Source organism: Neophocaena asiaeorientalis, unplaced genomic scaffold (assembly GCF_003031525.2).
Source record: "Neophocaena asiaeorientalis asiaeorientalis breed wild unplaced genomic scaffold, Neophocaena_asiaeorientalis_V1.1 scaffold402, whole genome shotgun sequence".
Classification (NCBI taxonomy): Eukaryota; Metazoa; Chordata; class Mammalia; order Artiodactyla; family Phocoenidae; genus Neophocaena; species Neophocaena asiaeorientalis.
In genome coordinates, this window is record NW_020185319.1 from 159,718 (window position 1) to 176,718 (window position 17,001).

General features: G+C 38.3%; 1 protein-coding gene across 1 annotated transcript in view; it reads left to right on the forward strand.

Moving 5' to 3' along the window:
• LOC112392148 (E3 ubiquitin-protein ligase RNF216-like) overlaps nucleotides 1-9,488 on the forward strand; it is a 37,655-nt gene extending 28,167 nt beyond the window's left edge. The window contains exons 4-5 of the mRNA XM_024733689.1: nucleotides 7,589-8,446; nucleotides 9,408-9,488. Of these exons, the coding sequence (XP_024589457.1) occupies nucleotides 7,589-8,446; nucleotides 9,408-9,488 (939 nt within the window). The remainder of the gene's footprint in view (nucleotides 1-7,588; nucleotides 8,447-9,407) is intronic.
• The last annotated feature ends 7,513 nt before the right edge of the window (nucleotides 9,489-17,001 follow it).

Genomic DNA, 17,001 nt, shown 5'->3' on the forward strand with positions numbered 1-17,001 from the left:
TGGGCAGACTTTGCTTGGTAATGGTATTACAGTATGATGGTAATGTGCTATTAGATTCTATTTGCTAAGATTTATTTAGGGTTTTCTCCATAGATCTCAGGAGTGAGATTGGCCCATAGGGGTGTGTGTGTGCCTGGGCTGTCCTTGACAAATTTTTTATAAACATTATTCTGACTTAATGAAGACTCTAGAAGTTTTCTTTCTTTTTCTGTGCTCTGATAAAATATTTTAAATAATGTTGGAGTTACCTGTTCTTTAAAGATTTGGTAGAACTTACCCTAAAGGCATCTGGGCTATTTCTTTTCATGGAGGACGGTTCTTTGAAACTGTTTCAGCTTCTTCTGTGGTGATTGACATGTCTAGATTTTCTGTTGCTTTCAGTATCTGTTTTGGTCCCTGATATTTTTCTAGAAAATCATTTATTTCTTCAGCATTTTTTAATATATTTAATAGAGTTAAACAAATTAGCCTGTTCTTTCTACTTACTCTGAACCTATGGTTCCTCCATTTTCCTTTTCTATTTTAGTGTAGCTGTGGTTTTTTAGCCTTTTTCCTTGATTTGATGAGCTAACCATTATCTTCCCTCCTCCCTTCTTCTCCTCCATCCAGTCCTAAGAACTAGTAACCACTTGTGTCTCTATAGATTTGCCTATTCTAGACATGTTATATGAACAGAATCATATACTATTTGGTCCTTTGTGACCAGCTTCTTTCTTTAGCATAACGTTTTCAAGGTCATCTGTAATGTAGGATGAATCGGTACTTCACTCCTTTCTGTTGCTGAATAATATTCCATTGTGTGGATATACCACATCTTGTTTAGCCTTTCATCCATTGATGGACATTTGAGTTGCTTCCACTTTTTTGTGATTATGAATAATGAATAATGCTGCTATGAACATTCATGTAGAAGTTTTTCTGTGGACATATGTTTTCGTTTCTCTTGAGTATTCTCTTAGTCTATTTGGGCTGCTCTAACAAGATACCACAGACGGGGTAGCTTATGACAGAAATTTATTGCTCACACTTCTGCAGGCTGGGAAGTTCAAGATCAAGACTCCAGCATGATCGTGTAAAGGTCCTCTTCCTGATTCATAGCTGGCACTTTCTCACTGTGTCCTCACATGGTGGAAGGAGCTAGGAACCTCCCTGGAGCCTCTTCTATAAAGGCACTAATCCCATTCATGAGGGTTCTACCCTCATGACTTAGCACCTCCCAGAGACTCCCCTTACTGCTGCCATTACCTTTGGTGATTAGGATTTCAACATATGAATTTGGAGGCAGAGGGAGTGGGCACATTCAGACCATAGCAGGTATATACCTAGGAATGGAATTGCTGGATCATAAGGTAAATCTGTATTTTACTCTCCCAGACTGTTTTCCATAGTAGTAGCACCATTTTACATTCCTACCAGCAGTGTGAGTGTTCCAGCTTCTCCATATTCTCACCAATAATTGCTGTCTATCTTTCTTATTACAGCCATCTTCATAGTTGTGAAGCAGTATCTCATTATGATTTTGATTTGCATTTCCCGATGGCTAATGATGTTGGCCTCTTTTCATGTGCTTATTGGCCATTTGTATATCTTTGGAGAAATGTCTATGCAGATCCTTTGCTCGTTTTTTTTTTTAATTTTTTTAAATTTTATTTTTGGTTGCATTGGGTCTTCGTTGCTGCACGCGGGCTTTCTGTAGTTGCATCGTGCGGGGGCTACTCTTCGTTGCCATGCGTGGGATTCTCATTGTGGTAGCTTCTCTTGTTGTGGAGCATGGGCTCTAGGCGTGCGGACTTCAGTAGTTGTGGCACGTGGGCTCAGTAGTTGTGGCTCGCAGGCTCTAGAGCGTAGGCTCAGTAGTTGTGACACATGGGCTTAGTTATTCTGCGGCATATGGGATCTTCCTGGACCAGAGCTCGAACCCCTGTCCCCTGCATTGGCAGGTGGATTCTTAAACACTGCGCCACCAGGGAGGTCTCCCTTTGCTCATTTTTAAAGTGTGTTGTCTTCTTATTATTGAATATTTAGATATTCTGAATACTATACCTTATCAGATGTCTTAATTTGTGGATATTTTTTCTAGCTTTGTGAATTGTCTTTTTACTTTTTTGATAGTATCCTTGAAGCACAAAAGTTTTAAACTTTGAAGTTCAGTTTATCTCTTCCTTTGTCACTTGTTTTGGTATCATGTCTAATACTACATATGACCTATTTTAACCTTTTTTTTTGGCCACACCATGTGGCATGCGGGATCTTAGTTCCCCGACTAGGGATTGAACCCGTGACTCCTACAGTGAAAGTGTGAAGTCCTAACCACTAGACCACCAGGGAAGTCCCCCCATATGGTCTATTTTAAAGGCTAGTTCAGGCTTCCTCACATCATAGAAGCCTCAGCAGTAATGCTTATTAGTGTTTTAAACTCTGGGGACTGTAAAGACTTTAAAACACTTTAACTCTATTTGTTCACCTCCCAACTTAAATACTGGGGTTTTTTTTAATATATTTTAATTCTGTATACATTTTAAAAAGTTTATTTATTTTTGGCTGCATTGGGACTTCGTCGCTGTGCGCTGGCTTTCTCTAGTTGTGGAGAGCAGGGGCTCCTCTTCATTGTGGTGCATGGGCTTCTCATTGCGGTGGCTTCTCTTGTTGCGGAGCATGGGCTCTAGAGCGCGGGCTCAGTAGTTGTGGCTCACGGGCTCTAGAGTGCAGGCTCAGTAGTTGTGGCGCATGGGCTTAGTTGCTCTGTGGCATGTGGGATCTTCCCGGACCAGAGCTCAAACCCGTGTCCCCTGCATTGGCAGGCGGATTCTTAACCACTGTGCCACCAGGGAAGCCCCTGTATACATTGTTTTAAACCCTGTGTTTTATACAATCAGTATTCACTTTACCTTCTCCAGATATTTATCTTTTTATGTTGGTCTTCATTCCTTTCTGCATCTCTGGCCTTAAAACAGAGATTATTTTTACTCTACCTAAAGAACACTCTTTAGGATTTTCTTTATAGTAAATCTGATATTTTCATTGAGTATAGAATTCAATGTGTCAGTTATTTTCTTTTAACACAAGGAAGATACTATTCCAGTATTTTTTGCTTCCATTTTTCTTTTATTTATTTAATTGAAATATAGTTGATTTATAATGTTGTGTTAATTACTGCTATACAACAAAGTGATTCAGTTATACATACATATATTTTTTACATTCTTTTCCATTATAGTTTATCATAGGATATTGATATAGTTCTCTGTGCTATTCAGTGGGACCTTGGTGTTTATCCATCTGGCTTCCATTTTTCTATTGAAAAGTCAGTCTTATTTTTTCCTTTTGAAAGTAGCGTGTGCTGCTGCTTTAAATTTTTATCTTTGTATTTGATTTCTACAGTCTTCCTATTGCTGTATCTAGGTCTGTTTGGATTTTTTTTTAATTATCCGGTTTAGATCTTCAGAAATGAAATCAAGCTGCTGTTCTGCTTGAATATTTGTATTTTATCTTCAGATATTGCTTCTTATCTCTCTCCTCTTTTTCTAGAACTTTAGTTACATAGTTGGGTAAAACCTTTTCACTGTATTATTCTTTATGTCTCCTATTCTCTTATCTAATTTTCAATCATTTTGTGTCTCTATGCATTATTCTGGCTATTTTCTTCTGACCTGTCTTTCCGTTCACTAATTTTTCTTTTCAACTGTGTTTATTTAAAATGCTGTGCACTGATCCATTGATTCCTGATCTCAGTTATCGTATTTTTACATTCTGGAATTTCCATTTGATAGTTTATTTTTCTTTCTTTGTAACAGTTTCTAGTTCTCTGGTGAAACTTTCAATCTAGTCTTTTATTTCCTTAAACATGCTAAGCATGTTATTTTAGAATCCATGTCTGATAACTTCACTATTTGAAATCACTGTAGATTTGTTTCTGTTGTCTGTTACTTCTCTTGGTTTTCTATTATGTTGCATCAACTTCTTATATGCCTGGTTATTTTTTGTTGCATAGTAGTATCACTATATATGAAAATTTTGAGGTTCTAGGTGATATTATCTTTCTTCAAAGAGGGCCTATATTTGTTTCTCAAAGAAGGTTTGGGAGACCAGGAAACTCAGATCCAGGGATTTAAACTATTGAAACTAGGATTCAGCTTCTGGGAGGTCCAGCATATTTCCGGTTTACCGTTACTTCAGTGGTATACCCTTCAAGGAATGACCCTAGAGCTTGAGATTTACCAGAACTCCTCCCCATGGTGAGTTCTGAATTCTGATTTTGTGCACTTAGCTCCTCAAAAAAGATACCAAAGGTTTCATTCAATCTTCTCATCCTTCATCCAGGTCTGGGATTGGCAAATGCATCTGTAGAAGAAGAGTAGCTTATTTTGTTGGATTTCTTCCTCCTGGATCCTGAGGCCTTCAAGTAGATGTTTTGGTTTTGCTTTGATATTTTGACCAGGGTTTCTGCTTTTACTCAGTAGAAGGGTTGATCTGCATGGTCTAGCATGCCATTGCTAGAATCAGAAATCCGCTTTGGTGTCTTTGTCCATGTGCTTTCTGAATCCCAGTGGTGTAGTAACTCTTGATTGTATACAGGCATGTCTCATTTTACTGTGCTTTGCAGATATTGCTCTTTTTTATTTTTTTTAACGAATTGCAGGTGTGTAGCAACCTCGCATTGAGCAAGTCTTGGCACCTTTTTTCCAATAGCATTTTTAAAAATTAAAGATTTACATTGTTTTTTTAACGATAATGCCATTGCACACTTAATAGACTACAGTATAGTGTAAACATAACTTTTCTATGCACTGGGAGACCAGAAAGTTCATGAGACTTGCTTTATTGGGATGCTCGCTTTATTGCGGTGGTCTGGAACCAAACCTGCAGTATCTCTGGGGTATGCCTGTAGTTGATTATAGAGTTGGGTTTTGCCTAGTGGTTCTATTTAAAGAGACTTTTTTTTTTTTTTTTTTTTTTTTTGCTGTATGCGGGCCTCTCACTGTTGTGGCCTCTCCCATTGTGGAGCACAGGCTCTGTGGCCATGGCTCATGGGCCCAGCTGCTCAGCGGCATGTGGGATCTTCCCGGACTGGGGCCTGAACCCATGTCCCCTGCATCAGCAGGCAGACTCTCAACCACTGCGCCACCAGGGAAGCCCCTAAAGAGACTTTTAAATTAAATAGGTAAATTGATCTAATTTATATTTATTAATGTGACCATTATACTTTGTTTTTAGTTCTCTCATAGTGTTTAATATGCTTTATATTTTCATTGCTTTTAAAAGTGATCTTTCACTATACTCCCTGGATTTTTGAGGTTTTATTTTATTTATATTGTGGGCATGTGTCCTTGCTGATAATTTGAAAGGTTTTTATCCTTAGGTTTTTTTGTTTTTAGTTCTTCTAGTACTTTTATACTTTCAATTGCTATCCTTACATATGTCCTTATATGTTGATTTATTAGCTTTAAGTGTATCTTTTGACCCTCAGCTTCTCCATTTCCCTTCCCAACTTTTGATGGTTACCTTATTTCTACAAAACCATGATTTAGAACATTTATATTAAATACCTAATTACTTCATTACTACTTTGTGTTCCTGCTTCTCTCTTCTCATTTCATTCACTGTGTAGTACTGATTTTATCATCTGTGTTGTTCATCTACCACTTCTTTTTTCAATAGTTAGGTATCTTAATATAATTTCTGTACTGGTTATTTTTTATCACTACTCAATGTTGAATGCATTTGAAGTTTTCCTGGACCAGCTCTTTGCAGGCATTTATGTTGGGGAAAGGCTCAGGCACTATTCTTGGCTAGCAGGAATTCTTCCTATGACAGAGGATATTGGGGTGGCAGCAGGTGGGGGAGGTGTGCTTACATGCACGTATGCTTCTTTCTTTCTTACTGCCTGGCAGATACTGCCAGTTTCAGAGCAGCCCATTTCAAAGTTCTCTCCCTCCTGCCTCACTGACAGCCTACCTCCAGCAGAGACGTGTGTCTTCCTTCAGTCTAACCTCCTCAGAACATCTTTGCTACCAAATGGAGTGGAAGTTCCCATTGTTCCAAGCAAGGAGTTGGTTTTGCCCGCTAGGCCACACCACCTACTTTGGAAAACTCAGCCTTTCTGAAGCTTTCTCTGCCTTGCCTAAAATCTGGTTAGACTTCCCTCACTAGATTTATCAGCTCCTTCTCGTATATATTGTGATTTGGGATCGCAGATGTCTGCTGGTTTTTTGTCTCATTCTCCTCTCTGGATTGGGGTAATTTCAGAGAAGAGAAGGATCAGAGGCATCTTTATTCTGCTACCTTAAAATTGGGCATTCTACTTTTTTTTTTTTTTTTGCGGTACACGGGCCTCTCACTGTTGTGACCTCTCCCGTTGCGGAGCACAGGCTCCGGACACACAGCCTCCACGGCCATGGCTCACGGGCCCAGCCGCTCCGTGTCCAGGACCGGGACACAAACCCGTGTCCCCTGCATCGGCAGGCGGACTCTCAACCACTGCACCACCAGGGAAGCCCAGGGCATTCCACTTTTTACATTTATAAATAACATATGATTGTGTTCTCTATAGAAATTGAAACAATACAGATAAAACTGAAGTCTGTCTTCACTAGCCCCTTCTGCCCCAGAGGTTTCCCAGAGGAACTGTTGTCACTAGTTTGGCATGTATCCTTCCATATCTTTTTCTTTGAATTCATATGTATTCACGTGTGCGTGTGTGTGTGTATACTTTTAGAAGTGGTATGTTTATGTCTGTTTTGATTTTTTTAAAGAATAGTATCAGTCTGTGTATGTATTGTTTTGTAACTTTTCTTCACGTAGTAACGTTTATTGGTGATGTTTCCATTTCATTACATATAGAGATACCTCTTGGAGGGGTGGAGAGTTGGAGAGTATTTTGTAGAGCAGATAAATAATAGTTTACTTAACTATTCGCTTAGGAACAAACTTCAGAATGTCTCCAGTGTTTTTCTTTTTATGTTGCAAGCAGTGTGGCAGTGAATATGCTTCCTTTGGATACATAAGGGTTTATAGAATAGATATTGAAAAACGATAGTGACAAATCACAAGGATATACATTTTTTAAAAAATAAGTAATACCAAATTGCTTTCCTAAATTCACAAGCAATGAATGATAGTATGAGAGTTTTCCCACATCTGTACCAATGCTAACTAAAAAGTTGTCTAACTAAAAATTGTTTGCCAGTCTTGGGGGGGGTACCTTGTTTTAATTTGCATTTTGCTGAATTACTAATGAGATTTAGCTGCTTTTCGTGTGTCTGTTGAACGTTTCTCATTCCTCTACTGTGTTGTCATTTCATTATTTTCTGTACTATGCAGTTATTTTTGTTTTACTGGTCTCAGGTGAAATTATAATTCAAACTATAAGTCATGCTTCAATCAATGAATGGCTGCTTTGATTCTTACAGTTACTATAGTGTGACCAAATTTCAATGTTAAGATAAATGTGAAGAATAGGTCTCATGGGGGAGGGTGTTTTTGTTTTTGTTTCTTTCCTGTCCAACCTCAGAAGCTCAATATAAGTACATAGGGAGGTATAGACACAGGAAAAAAATTGAATTATTATTAAAATTTCATTTTTTCTTAGACAAATAAACCTCAGACATCACGACCCAATCTCATCAAACCAGCTGCCCAGTGGCAAGATCTCAAAAGATTGGGAGAAGAAAGGCCTAAAAAGTCTAGAGCAGCCTTTGAATCAGATAAGAACCGCTTTTTTTCTGTGTGTAACAGCTCGTTGTTTGGTTCTGGGGCACAGGATGATTCTGAGGATAACTACGGTGAATTTCTAGATCTTGGGCCTCCTGGAGTTTCTCAATTCATTAAGCCAAGTGGACAAACAGAAAGAGAACCCAAGCCTGGACCAAGTCATAACCAAGCAACAAATGACATTGTCAACCACAGAGCAGAGCAGAAAATCATTATCTTGAAAGAAGGTAGTCTTCTTTTTCCAGAAGGTGATCCTTTGGACACTCAGAACCAGTCATCTGAAGACTCAGAGACAGAGCTTTTATCAAACCTCGGAGAATCAACTGATATCCTAGATGACCAGGCCATCGAAGAAGACTGCTGGTTAGACCATCCTTACTTCCAGTCTCTGAACCAACAGCCCCGTGAGATAACAAACCAGGTTGTGCCTCAGGAGCGGCAGCCTGAAGTAGAACTGGGCCCACTGTTGTATCAGCATGAAGCCTCAGGGTCAGCTTTTCCAAGACCAGCTTTTCCAAGATCAGAACCCCAGCAGGATGGGATTCCAGGCCCTTCTTCTCCTCAGCCTGCCCATCCTCTGGAAGAGCTTGAAGACCAACAATTAGCAATAGATGATGAAGAGCCAGGTCCAGCCTTTCCACTGCAAGGATCTCAGGAGCCCAATTTGGAAAACCTTTGGGGGCAAGAAGCTCCTGATGTAGACCAAGAACTCATTGCACTATTAGTGAAAGAAACAGTAAGTTTTATTTTGATATGTAAATAATTATACACACCAAGTATACTGAGTTTCCTTTTATTGCAAAAGTATTATTTGTGCGTGTGGACTTCATTTTCTGAATTTCCTAGATTTGTAGACTAGAAGGAGAGAAACTGAAGATTTGAAAATTGAATCAGGATTCCTGAATGTATGCTTAAACCCTCAGCAAGCCCTCTGGGGATTCTAGCTGCAGATCATGGTTGCCCTCATGCTGTCATATGAGCAGTCCCTGCAGTTTTTAAAAAGGAATTGAGATAACTCCAAATTCAAACCCTTAAAGCAGGTTTATAAGATTACCTAGAGCTACACTGTCCAATACAGTAGCTTCATTTGGCTGTTTAAATTTAAATGTCTTACAATTAAATAAAATTTAAATTTCATTTCTGGTGGCACCAGTCATATTTTAAGTGCTCAATAGCCACATGAGGCTGAACAGCTACCGTGTTGGAAAGCACAGAATAGAACATTTCCACCTTTGTACCAAGTTCTGTTAGATAGCACTGACCTAGAAAGTCATACAGGGCTCTGTGGGCTGCTGTTTGCCTTGGAACAGTCTTTTAACCCTTCTTCCCCCAGGTTTTTTCATCTGGTCTACTAGATTGTGTGCTTCTTGAGGGTATCACTAGAAAGTGTTTTATTCGTCTTTAGACTTCCTTTGCTTGGGCAGAGATGTTCAATATTTATTGAAAGACTATAGAATAGACATGCAGAATGGGGGCAGAGGACCAGGTGATCTCTGCGTACCTTTCTAAATTCTATATTCTGTGTAGACAGATAAATCTGGGCACCTTGTGTGAAGGTTTAAGCCAGACACAAAACTGCTTTACAGTCCTTTTCTAGTCTTTAGTCATTTTATGTACTTTTTGCCATCTGGTTTTTATTGCAATTTGAAACCATACCAGGGGATGAAATATAAATAATGTTTTTTATTCCCTTCTAGGAAGTAAGATTTCCAGATGTAGCACATGGGTATATTGAGGAAATAATTCATTTGAAAAATTACTATGATTTGAATGTGTAAGTATACCACCACGCTTTTTTTCTTTCTTCTTTTTTATTGTGGTAAATATACATAACACAAAACATTGTGACCATTTGTAAGTGTTCAGTTCAGTGGCATTAAGTATATTTACATTTTTGCACAACCATCACCACCATCCATCTCCAGAACTTCTTCATCTTCTCGAACTGAACCTGTCCCCACTCCCTCTCCCAAGCATGTGCCAGCCACTGTTTTACTTTCTGTCTCTATGAATTTGGCTTCTCTAGAGACCTCATGTAAGTGGAGTCACACAATATTTGTCCTTTTGTGGCTGCCTTACTTCAGTTAGCCTTATGTCTTTTTGAATCATCCTATTAGAAGAGTTTTAATTTTAGTCGTATACAGGCTGTTTTCTGGATCTTGTATAGAATCATGCATGGTTATAGAATTAAGATGTTTAGTTCATTCTTAGCATTGATACTACCCATGTTTTGGGTAGGATGTTAAAGATATATTCTTCTCTATATTTGTAACAAAGTATTCTGTAGCCACTCTGCCTATATAGAGAAAGGTATGGAAGTGTCTTCTTTAGTTTTCATTATAAAGATGATAAATATGTTTTTTGGGGTTTCTTTTTTTTGCGTTACGTGGGCCTCTCACTGCTGTGGCCCCTCCCATTGCGGAGCCTGTGCTCCACAACGGGAGGGGCCACAGCAGTGAGAGGCCCGCATACCGCAAAACAAAAAAAATAATAATAAATAAAAAGTGTCCCAAAGAATACAAAATGAAAAATAAGTCTCTTTCCTCTTATACTCTTTCACCTCCTTCTAGTATGCAGAGGTGGAACAGTTGTAAATTTGTAAAGAGCAGTAGGTATTGAACTTGATCAGATTTTTGGTTGATTAATACAGATTATTTTAATTAAAGGTGGATACTAAACCTCTGTCCTCAAAGATTATATTCTGTACCGTAGAACTCAGGAAGGGTGCGAGTGGGAGCTGGCTGCCTTAACCAAGAGGGAAGGGCCCTCTTTCTGAGGTTAGCAGCCCAGAGGAAGTACTTTTTTCTAATTCATACAAAGGCACTGTGGTGCCATTGGCAGCCCTATCTCTCCCCCTCTGTCCAGAGGCAGGCACTGTTACCAGTTTTTTAAACCAAGATGGAATCAAGGTTTCAAATGTATTTATCTTTTTAGCTTTTTAATTTAGAACAGTCCCCCACTTACTTTTTTTTTAATGTTACTGATTTTTTTCCCCCTGTAATTTTTGAACATAAAAAGTTGAAAGAACACCCTGTATCCACCACCTAGGTTATTATCTGGCATTCTGCTGTAAGGAAGATTTTGCCTTTTATTTCTTGCGTGCTTTTTTTTTTTTTTTTTTTTTTTTTTTTTTTTTTGACTGAGTTGGGTCTTTGCTGCACGCGGGCTTTCTCTGGTTGATGTGAGCAAAGACTGCTCTTAGTTGCGGTGCGTGGGCTTCTCATTGCGGTGGCTTCTCTTATTGCAGAGCACGGGCTCTAGGTGTGCGGGCTTCAGTAGTTGAGGCTCTCGGGCTCTAGAGAGCAGGCTCAGTAGTTGTGGCACACGGGTTTAGTTGCTCCACAGCATGTGGGATCTTCCCGGACCAGGGCTCGAACCCGTGTCCCCTGCATTGGCAGGCGGATTCTTAACCACTGTGCCACCAGGGAAGCCCTGTGCTCTTTTTTAAATCTCTGTAGACATAAAGGTTTGTATAAGTGGTGCTTTATAATTTTTTTCTTTTTGAAACTGAATTATCCTAAATTTGACCAGTAGGAGCTTCTTAAGATGCACTTGTGTCTTTTTAGCATGACTCCATTAGTCTTTGAGCACATCCTGGCTTTCTAATAGGCCAAGTTACCCCAGGCTTACCTTGAACTTCTCTGCCCAAAACCTGGAATCTGTCATTTCCCCCAAGAAACCCAGGTTTCTTAGAATGAGGATTGTTATTTATAAACTAACATCTTGGGGCTAAACTTGCTCATCATACCTACTAGCCTGTCATTACTTCTAGGACCTTTTTAAGGGACAAACCAAGAAAATAAGTGTTTTTTTAAATCATGAATTTATATTCAAATTTTCCCATTCAAATTTAACATTAAAATTTTTTTCTCAGTCTTTCTGAATTTTACATTTATGTGTTTTTTTCTTCCACTAAAAACGTAATTTCTAATAACATTAATATATTTATTTTCTTTATCCTAAAATATACATAAAATAATTTTAACATTATAGTACCGATGTTACTAGTACTAATACCTCTACTGAGTGAAGTAAACAATGTTTTGTAGTTATTTTTGCACTTACGTATATTTCACTAAGGCAATACAGTTAGAATATAGACTGTGCTGGGCTGTAGATTGATGATGTTGGTCAGGTCTGGAAATTTTGTAGCCATTATCTCATTAAATAATTCTTTTGCCCTGTTCTCTTTTTCCCCTCTTCTGAAACACTTTTCTTCTAACCCTTGTCCATGATGGCTCTTAACATCATCTCTTTGTTTCTGAGATGCATTCCAGATGATTTTTCAGATCTAACCTCCAGCTCACCAATTGTCTTTTCAGTGGGGTATAATCTGCTAGTAAGTCCATCTGTTATGTTTTTAATTTCAGTTTCTATATGTTTTTCATTTCTAGTATTTTTATTCTTTAATTCTTCAGGCCATTCTAATACTGTTTTATTTTTTGTTTGTATTTTTAATCACTTTAGGTCTTTAAAAACAAACATAACTTCTTTGTGTTCTGGGTGTGATCATTCTGACACATGAAGTTCTTGTGAATCTCATTCTGTTGTTTCTCCTGGCCTCATGGTGTCCTGTTTCCCTTGCGTTATTTTGTAGATTTTGACTGTGAGCGCATTACTTGAGGTCTTGATAGAAACGGTTCCTTCAAGGAGGACTTGCTTTAACTTCTGTCATGTGCCTCAGGGCAATGTCAGTCTAATACTATTTTAGGTTTTGCCTGGAAGTTTTTTCTTACCTGGGTAGTAAGACTTCAGTCCTGGATGAGGACTGGGTAATCACAAATTCTCAGGGGGAGTTTTGTTTTCCCATCCATCCACTCAGCATCAGTGTTAAGGCATGCTTTTCCATGTGGTCTATGAGCTTTGTCTCTTATCCTGTGTGCCCTGTGAAAACTAAGGGCTCATGTTTATTAGGATCAACAAATGCCGCCCTCAGGAAAACTAGCTTCTGTGTTTAGCTTATTTCTCAGGGGTGTCAGTTTCACTTAGATTTGGACTCTTGAAAACGCCTTACTAACTTAAACATTTTGGTGTACTTTAAAAGTTTTATTTTAATATTTCATTCAGCAGTTTTCAATTGGAGACTGCCTGGGTACTTAATTGGTACTTAATCTTCCATACTGCTGGAAGGGGAAGCCATTTTGTTATTTTACACGCCATTCATTCTTCTCAAGCCTTTCCTCCATATTCTGGATTGTGTATAACTTAATTTTTTTTATTTTTGAACTATAATACACATACAGAAAAATGCACAAAATAAAGATGCACAGCTTAATAATTTATTACAAATAAAACATTCATGTAACCACCACCCAGAAATCTTCAAAAAATAGAGCATTGCTGCCATCTTTGAATGCTGTATGAAGATTTCATGTAGTCTGTATTCTCTCGTGACTGGCTTCTTTCAGCATTATGTTTGTGAGATTCTTTCATGCTGTGCATAACTATAGTTCATGCATTTTCGTTGCTAAGTAGTATTCCACTTGTATGAAAATGCTGTAATTAAATTTTTCCCTCTACTTTTTTTTTTTTTTTTTTTTTTGCGGTACGTGGGCCTCTCACTGTTGTGGCCTCTCCCATTGCAGAGCACAGGCTCCGGATGCGCAGGCTCAGCGGCCATGGCTCACGGGCCCAGCCGCTCCACGGCATGCGGGATCTTCCCGGACCGGGGCACAAACCCGTGTCCCCTGCATCGGCAGGCAGACTCTCAACCACTGCGCCACCAGGGAAGCCCAGACTTGGCCTTCTTTACCACCCTGTTGGCTAGTGATACCTTCAAGTAGAAATTTTTTATTTTTGGTCTTGTTTCTCATCTTTGGGAGTATTGGTCTGCCATTACTAGAAGTGAAGGTGCTGTTTTATTCTAAGGTTTTAAAATATTTTCTTTTTAGTATGTAAACAACATGATGGCAACTGCATTATTTTTAATTAATAAACTTTAATTTTGGAATAGTTTTAAATTCATAGCAAAATTGAGCAGAAATATCTACATTTTTACAATGAAAAATATCTCCTAGACTTCCACTCAACTAAAAAACAACTGATTGATTGATTGATTTTTGGCTGCGTTGGGTCTTCGTTGCCACACGCGGGCTAAAAAAGAACAAAGCCCAAAGTCAGCAGAAGGAAAGAGATAATAAAGATCATAGAGGAAATGAATAAAATACAGAGTTAAAAAGAGAGGACTCAAATAAACAAAATAAATAAAAGAGGAGAAATAACAAATATCACAGATACAAAAAACATAAGGTAATACTATGAATAGTTATATGCCAACAAATTGGACAACCTGGAAAAAATGCAGCAATTTCCAGAAACCTACAACCCGCTAAGTCTAAATCACGAAGAAACAGAAAATTTGGAAAGACTGATCACTAGAAGTGCAATTAAATTTGTAGTAAAATTCAACATCCATTCATGATAAAAATTATCATCAAAGTGGGTATAGAGGCAATATATTACAACATAATAAAGAACATTTATGACAAAACCACAGCCAACATCATACAAACAGTGAAAAGCTGAAAGTCTCCCCACTAATTTCAGGAGCAAGACAAGGATGCCCACTATCACCACTTCCATTTAACAAAGTATTGGAAGTACTAGCCACAGCAATTAGACAAGAAAAAGAGATAAAGGGCATCCAAATTGAAGGGAAGAGGTAAAACTGTCACTATTTGCACACGACATGATACTTTATATTACAACTAACACATTAATTTGGCAAGCCTGCAGAATACAAGATTAACATACAGAAATCTGTGTTTCTATATGCTAGTAATGAAATATCAGAAATGAAAGTAAAAAACAATCCCATTTAAAACAGCATCAAAGGGCTTCCCTGGTGGCGCAGTGGTTGAGAGTCTGCCTGCCGATGCAGGGGACACGGGTTCGTGCCCCGGTCCGGGAAGATCCCACATGCCACTGAGCAGCTGGGCCCGTGAGCCATGGCCGCTGAGCCTGTGTGTCTGGAGCCTGTGCTCCACAACGGGAGAGGCCACAACAGTGAGAGGCCCACGTACCAGAAAAAAAAACAAACAAAAAACAGCATCAAAAAGCATAAAATATCTAGGAATAAACTTAACCAAGTGAAAGACCTATACTCTGAAAACTATAAAACACTGATGAAGGAAACTAGGAAACTGAAGAGGATACAGAGAAATGGAAAGATATCCCATGTTCTTGGATTGGAAGAATTAATATTGTTAAAATGGCCATACTACCCAAAGCAATCTACAGATTTAATGCAATCCCTATCAAAATAGCCAAGACATTTTTCACAGAACTAGAACAAATAATCCTAAAATTCATATATAACCAAAAAAGACACCAAATTGCCAAAGCAGTGTTGCGAAGAAAGATCAAAGTTGGAGGTATAATACTCTCAGACTTCAGAATATACTACAAAATTACAGTAGTCAAAACAGTGTGGTACTGGCACAGAAACAGACACATAGATCAATGGAATAGAGAGTCCAGAAATAAACCTATGCACCTATGGTCAATTAATCTATGACAAAGGAGTCAAAAATATACAATGGAGAAAAGACAGTCTCTTCAGCAAGTGGTGTTGGGAAAGCTGGACAGCCTCATGTAAATCAATGAAATTAGAACACTCCCTCACACCATATATAAAAATAAACTCAAAATGGTTTAAAGACCTAAATATATGACAGGATGCCATAAAACTCCTAGAAGCCAACATAGGCAAAACATTCTCTGATATAAATGGTTACAGTATTTTATTTTTTATTTTTTGCGGTACGCGGGCCTCTCACTGTTGTGGCCTCTCCCATTGTGGAGCACAGGCTCTAGACGCGCAGGCTCAGTGGCCATGGCTCACGGGCCCAGCCACTCCACGGCACGTGGGATCTTCCCAGACCGGGGCACGAACCCGTGTCCCCTGCATCAGCAGGTGGACTCTCAACCACTGTGCCACCAGGGAAGCCCGGTTACAATATTTTCTCATATCAGTCTACCAAGGCAAAAGAAATAAAAGGAGAAATAAACAAATTTGACCTATCAAATTTAAAAGATGTGTGCAGCAAACGAAACTTCACAAAATGAAAGGACAACCTGTAGAGTGGGAAAAAATATTTGCAAATGATGTGATCAACAAGATGTTAATATCCAAAATATATAAACAGCTCATAAAAATCAGTATCTAAAAAACAAACAACCTAATCAAAAAAATGGGAAGAAGACCTGAATAGACATTTTTCCAAAGAAGACATACAGAAAACTAACAGGCATATGAAAAGATGCTCAACATTGCTAATAGGAAATATTAATGAAAACAATGAGATATGACCTCACACCTGTCAGAATGGCTATCATCAAAAAGTTTACAAATAACAAGTGTTTGAGAGGATGTGAAGAAAAGGGAAGCCTTGTACACTGTTAGTGGAAATATACATTGGTACAGCCACTGTGGAAAACAGTATGGAAGTTCCTCAAAAAACTAAAAATAGAACTACCGTATTATCGCGCAATTCTACTCATCGTATATATCTGGAAAAAATGAAAACAGTAATTCAAAAAGATGCATGCACCCAAATGTTAATAGCAGCACTATTTACAATAGCTAAGACATAGAAGCAACCCAAGTGCCCATCAACATAAAAATGCAAAAAGATGTGAGATACACACACACACACACACACACACACACACACAATGGAATTTTACTAAGCCATAACAAAAATGAAGTTCTTCCATTTGCAGCAATGTGGATGGACCTAGAGAATATTATGCTTAGTGAAATAAGTCAGACAGCGAAAGACAAATACTGTATGATATGACTTATATGTGGAATCTAAAATACAATACAAATGTAAATATGTAAAACAGAAACAGATTCACCAATACAGAAAACAAACTCATGGTTACAAAGGGGAGAGGGAAATGGGGAGGGACAAATTACCAGTATGGGATTAACAGATACAGACTACTATGTATAAAATAAGCAAGCAAAAAGGATATATTATATAGTACAGGGAATTATAGCCATTACCTTGTAATAACTTATAATGGAATCTAATCTACAAAAATACTAGATGACTATGCTGTACACCTAGAACAAATAATAATATGGTAAATCAACTACATTTCAATTTTTAAAAATAAATAATAAAAGATGTTAGAGTGCTTGCCATCTAACTCTAAGATCCTGTGCTAGGATAAACTGGTCACAGAACAGGTTAGAACTAAGTCACAAGCCACCCTCAAGAAAATTTCCATGCAATGAGGTACACTATAAAACAAAACAAAATCCTTAACCCAGTGGCACAT